This window comes from Phalacrocorax carbo, chromosome 2 (genome assembly GCF_963921805.1).
Source record: "Phalacrocorax carbo chromosome 2, bPhaCar2.1, whole genome shotgun sequence".
Lineage (NCBI taxonomy): Eukaryota > Metazoa > Chordata > Aves > Suliformes > Phalacrocoracidae > Phalacrocorax > Phalacrocorax carbo.
The window spans coordinates 146,865,790-146,871,789 of record NC_087514.1 but is presented as its reverse complement, the minus strand read 5'-3'; the positions used below and the strand labels follow the sequence as shown (position 1 = coordinate 146,871,789).

Sequence of the window (6,000 nt, the reverse complement as noted above, 5' to 3'; positions counted from 1 at the left end):
GACCAGTGGGAATGCTAGCAAAGCCACTCTTTCAGAGACTTATATAGAAATTTCTTTATGAATTGTTGAATAACATTTCAGCTGGATCTCTGAGAATGGGTTACATGACACTTCTTCAGTCTGGATCAATTAACGTGGTGCTTTATAAAATTATAAGAATAGGATTCTCAGTTAATTTCAATATTTCATCACACCTATAGATTAATATTTGTATAATTTTTAATGTGGCAATTTTAATTATTAAAAAATTAGAAAACCAGATGGAAATACAAAACAGCAACAGATTACTTAATTAACTTTTGCCTACTGGGATAAATAGAACATACCACAGAATATATCAAAGCAGACACCAATGAGACACTATACATCCATTAGTATGCAGGAAGTTTTCTCTTCAGATATCAGTTCTTATCAGACATAAGCATATGCCATTTAGTCTTATTAAATAAACCCAGCAACTCATCACGTTATAATCCATATCATATAACATCATGGCAAATAATAAAAAAAAAGTACACTATGATGCTCCCCATAGACAAGTGAAATCTGCCACCAAATGATGAGAAATGGACAAAGAGTGAAAAAAATAATTGCTATTATCTTATGAAGGAGTATGAAATTTAAGTTAGTTTGGAAATACTAATAAACATCCTTCAGCTGCACAACAGGGCCTTAAAACAAAAGTAATCAAAATACCAGATTTTAAAATCGTTGTGTTTGTCTAATAATGTTACAAATGTTCTGTCAGCTCCATTGCATGACATGTATTACGTACGTGGGTAAAGCCATGAAAAACATGAGTGAAACAGCTGAAGTGCAGACCTGTAAACCCATAACATAAATTTTCTTTACTTATACGAAATATCCTTTGAACTTATTGCAGTACTGTGTAGATTTTTGTAAATTTCTTAGTATAATTTGCCAAGATGTGCTCTGAAATAAAAAATATTTCAAACAGGGTTCCAGCATGCTTCAAATGGAAGCTCTCCAGTTGCTTCATTTGGCCAGTGGACCCTAGCTGATGACTTCCAAGATTCCTAGAAAAACTAATGATAAGTATTGCACACCAAATACGTGTCTAAATGATGTGCACTGATACCTTTTTATTTAATAGAAATGAGTGTCGCCAGATATATATATGTGCATACATTTGGTTATTGCTATTGGAATTAACAGCCTGCAATTTAATCCCAGCCTGTTAGAAACAGGGCTCAGCAGACCCGCACAAACTGAAATGAATACTTGCCACAGACCTTTCACCAGGCTTCTAGACAATATGTTTGTTAGTACCTTCAGATTAATACCAGTTAGGTTTTGACAGTTTCAATCTCACACTAGATGATTTAAAACAGATGAAAATAAAAGTGTGTTACACAAAATAAAAAAAATACAGAAAATACAGTATTGTATTATTTACTGAACAAAATAACAAGTAAAAATCATGTTTGTTTTTGTTTTAAAACAGCATTAAGTAATCAAATTTAGGCTATACAAACATCAACAAGAAATGTAAAATGTACTGTACTAAATGTACTAAACTGTACTATTAAGGTGGTATCTACAACTTTTTTTTAACTACTTGAGATCCAAAACTGCAAATGTTGTATACCTCACTTTAAAATGATTCAAGTGCCTTGTCAGTATGTAAAAAATTTGATAGTCAATGGCTATGATGAAATGCACATACAATACCTGAATTTAATATTTTAATAGCTCAGGCCCAGATCATCAAAGTATTTAGGTTCCCACTCCTCATGGAAGATCTAGGTCTCAGTGTATATTAACCCCTTCCATGAAAGGAGTAACTGGTTTTGATGGTATGAATTTATAGTCTTGTCTTTCCCTATACAGGGAGGGAAAGGGTCGATACTAAAGAAAGAGTGGTTCCAATAGGCAGAAAGGTTATGGCACTGCAACTACGTGAACCACCTTCCCTACACAACATAAAAATATTCTAATATTAAGGATTATTTTACAACTCAGTGGAAATATGCAGTAATGCAATCCATTTCCTTTGTCTGGATGACAAAAATGCAGTCTTAACAGTCACAAGAGCCTGCCTTGTGTTAGCTATAAAAAAAAATATATTTATATATATATTTATGCAACTACTATGTGCATTAAAGAAAATCACTGTATGAATCAGCAGGGTTCAATAACACTTGTATCTGAATCTCTGGAAGGGGTGCATTGAAGTCTGTGGTGCTTCTCAGTAAGGACTCACAATGAAATGGCAAAGGATAGAAAGCCTTTTGTTTAAAAACTTATTTTTCATATCACATTGCCTAAGAAATGGTCCATAAGATCTCTGGCAGCTAAAAGGATCTGTTGCTGTTACTTCGGCCTACTGCTCAGAAATGAAAGCTATTCCTTGAAAATAAACCTGACAATTAATTTTCAGTGAACATTGAAACAGAAAATCAGCCCAATTTATTGTGAACTCCCATGAAATAAAATAAATTTACTGTTGTGAAAATTCTCTGTTGTCTTCATTTCTTATCAATTCGTATATCATGAGTTGTTTAGAAAGACAGTAATCAGCAATGTACAAGAAACATTGTTCTATTCCTGGAAAGCATATACATTGTGACTTGCTCAGTTAGGTGGGTACGTTAATTTAGAATTGAAAAGTGAGTGTATTTCACATCCACTTGTAGAAGTGTTGGAAAATTCCTCTTTTTCTTCCTTATCTGCATTGAGATACTTTTCTTAATCACCTGTGAACACTGATCAGTGCTCAGTCTTTGAGATACCAGAGAAGAACACTTGAACCAAAGGGCAATACCCTTGTGCACCAAAGCTTTATTATATTTTTGATTACTGTGCATCCCCATACCTAAAGCCAATAACATGGCACTTGTGCCATAGTTCTGATACCATATGTGTCCACTGACAAGTGTTCTGCACGGACCATTGTGTCTCAGTCCACTAACAAAAACTACTGTGCAGTGGTAATCTGGTATCTTAGTTTTTCTTCTTGGACAAAGCTTATCCAAAATCTTCTTCCTATCAGGCTACAGCAGCTTAGGGCTCCTTTTCTTTAAAGAGAGGCAAAGTAAATGTCTTACACCTGTAGGCCAGTACTGGTGTTCTGTCCTAGAAATTTTAGCACTGCTCTGATACAATGAACCCTTCTTTTTCTCCAACTGGTTCCACTTCAGCATAGGCAGGATGTCCGGATCCTCTTCTGAATTTCATTGCTGGCCATCTGCTTGGACGTCGCTGTAATGGCAACAACAAGAAAACAAACTTTCAAAATATGAATCTTACAACAATAAATTAATAATAATAAAAAATAATGTGCTTTAATTTTTGTCTCTCTCATACTAAACCCCACTCTGTGTTGTTACAGGAATGGAGAAGCACAGTTCAGCAGCAAAAGTCAGAGGACTTCCTCCTTCTAAATTTGTGGGTGATGGCTGTTCTCAAAGACCTAAATAATTGCTACTAGTCCTAGAAATGAATACAATGAAATAGCTCCTATCTAAAACTGTTGATCAGTGGATCTGTGAATTTTGTCTTATAAAGACCTGCTGATTCACCACTCCCAAAAGGATCTGTCCACTGCTTTTCATTCTTAGTTCTGCATAGGAATTTGCTGACATACTGCACTGCATGGAAGAACGTGTAGCAGAGTACACAGAAACTGTAATTTTAAAAATTATTGGAACAAAATTCTGGCATGATTTTGTAGGACTTCCAAAATAATTACATTCTATTTCAAGTGCTATAATTTCTACTTGACTTTCATGTTTCATGTTTACTTTCATGGTTCAAAGCTGAAGCAACCTTTTTGTTTGAACTCCTATGACCTTTGGGTACAAGGGTCTTAAGAGGACCTAACCAATTGTCATTAGGAACTTTGGTGTCTGCTTTAAGAACAGCTAATAAACAGAGAAAAGAAATAGATCTTTTCTGGGTCAGAAAGAACAATTCCTTTATGATTGTGATGCTTCTGGGAAGGAAAAGTACTTTAAAACCCAGGTATTTTTCAAACTAATTAACGTCTGAGAAGGCTCAGACTTTGTGTGACAAAGCTGAGGTTCTGTCAAAAGGATAAGTTTTCAGAAAAGTAGGAAAACTGTTTCTTAAAGTCAGTTAGCAGAAAAAGCTCTCCTAAAATGATTATTCCCTATTGAAAATTTTATCTGCCAAATACGCTGACACATATTTCTTTTTCTTTACTGACAACAGTTACAACCTGCTTGGAAGGAGGGCTAGAAGGTATAACAACCTATATAGAAACATTGCACGAAAATGAGAGGAGAAACAGTGAAGATAAGTCACAGCCTGTATTTTCACTGACAGTTCAAAATCTAAACAATTTTACTTTAGGATCTTTCTTCCAAAAATAAACATTGCATTTGATTTTATGTCCCCATAATACTCCATTTTGATTGCCTTCTGATCACTAATGATATTTCATGCTTCTGAGGGGAGGTGTTGGGGACCACAGAACAGGCACAAACACGACATTATACTGGGACTCATGGTGCTGTTGAGCAGAAATCACTAAAGAAATCTAGGGGAACCACTGAATCTTTTTACCTACAAGTCACACAGCTGTCTGCGGGTACAGCACAAAGTCTTCCTCGGTGACCACTGTTAGGAAGATGCAATATAAAAGCAACTGATTTATTTTTCTCCCACTGCAGAATCAGGTTACTTCTGAGGCATCCAGAGTTAAATTCTGTTTGGCAGGTAATTTAAAATCTCAGGTCTTTCAAATATAACACCTTCCTACCAAGCAGGAAGTCAGAACACTGTCCTCTTTAATGGATGTCTTTTCCTAATAAGAAAACTTAGTCTATTCCAACTTTGGAGACTTTTTTTCCTACCTAAGCTTGATTCAGCAAGGTTTCAGAATTAAGAAGGACAGTCTGGTTACTGCTAAAGAAAGAGGGTCATATTCTGTTCTTGGACTCACCAAAGTAAATAAAGAATAATTCAATTAAATGTAAAAGACTTATTCCAGATTTCTACTGGTATAAATGCGAATAGAATTTGACCAAGAGGTCTCTAATGGAAAAAGAAAATGAAAAATGATTGGAAAATTAGAAAGAAAAAAATAATTAGAAACAGTCTCAAATGGCAGCATATAAGGACGAGCTGAGTTTTAATCTATTAAGTTGCTTCCTAATTTAATTTTAAGATGTACCCATGATTAGTTAGTACTTCCTTGTTATGTTGCCTTTAGAAACTAAATCTACCGTTTGGCTACTCTTTTTAACTGGCCTTTCCAGATGCTGAAATACGGAACAGATGTGTATCAGTTCTAATGATACAACGTGATACAACATCAACATCAGCTGTTGTTCCAGAAATAAACCAACAGATTTGAAGGTCATCTGCAAATACTACAATTGCAGCTTTCTGTGTTTTCTCTTCATGCCTGAGGTGAGATTTTCCGTTCCTAGTGACAGACTAATTTCAACTTCTTTGTGTGCGTGTGGGTAATGTAAGTGGTTGCCAGCCTTAAAAGACAGCATTGACAAGCTATGAGTTCATTGCATTGTGTATTGACCCCCAGAAAGCTGTAGAGACATTACCATTTTAATTGATAAAACCAAAAGTAACTTAATTGATATCAGGAGATACAAAGCTCCTTGAATTACTGAAGCAGCTCAGGAAATGCCTGATGCTTTCTTCCCCTTAATTCTCTGTGAAGCAGAGTAATGAGAAGATATCAAAAACCTAACACACATCCCTCCTCCAATCCACAAAAAACCACAAACAAAACAAATCAGGGAGAAAGCAAGCTGGGTATTTTAACTAATTCCTTAGTTCTGTCATCCAATTTAACAGGAAAAAATATGCTTCTTCCTCTGCAGCTAGAACCCTTAAAGGAAATCCTTTGAGCTGTGGCTGGAGGGTTGTAACTCCTGCTTCCTTTCAGTGTATTACAAAGCAGGAAAGCAGGAATAGGATTTTTCTCATAGGAATGAAGCTTCTTTGGGTTCATTATTTTGAGCAAATAAGGATGAGGGAAAAGCACTTGTG

General features: G+C 35.4%; 1 protein-coding gene across 2 annotated transcripts in view; it reads right to left on the bottom strand.

Moving 5' to 3' along the window:
* Nucleotides 1-2,407: 2,407 nt before the first annotated feature.
* PLXDC2 (plexin domain containing 2) overlaps nt 2,408-6,000 on the bottom strand; it is a 278,546-nt gene continuing 274,953 nt past the window's right edge. For both annotated transcript variants that reach the window (XM_064444755.1, XM_064444756.1), the window contains one exon: nt 2,408-3,222. In XM_064444755.1, coding sequence (XP_064300825.1) covers nt 3,106-3,222 — 117 coding nt within the window. In that variant the 3' untranslated portion in view covers nt 2,408-3,105. The remainder of the gene's footprint in view (nt 3,223-6,000) is intronic.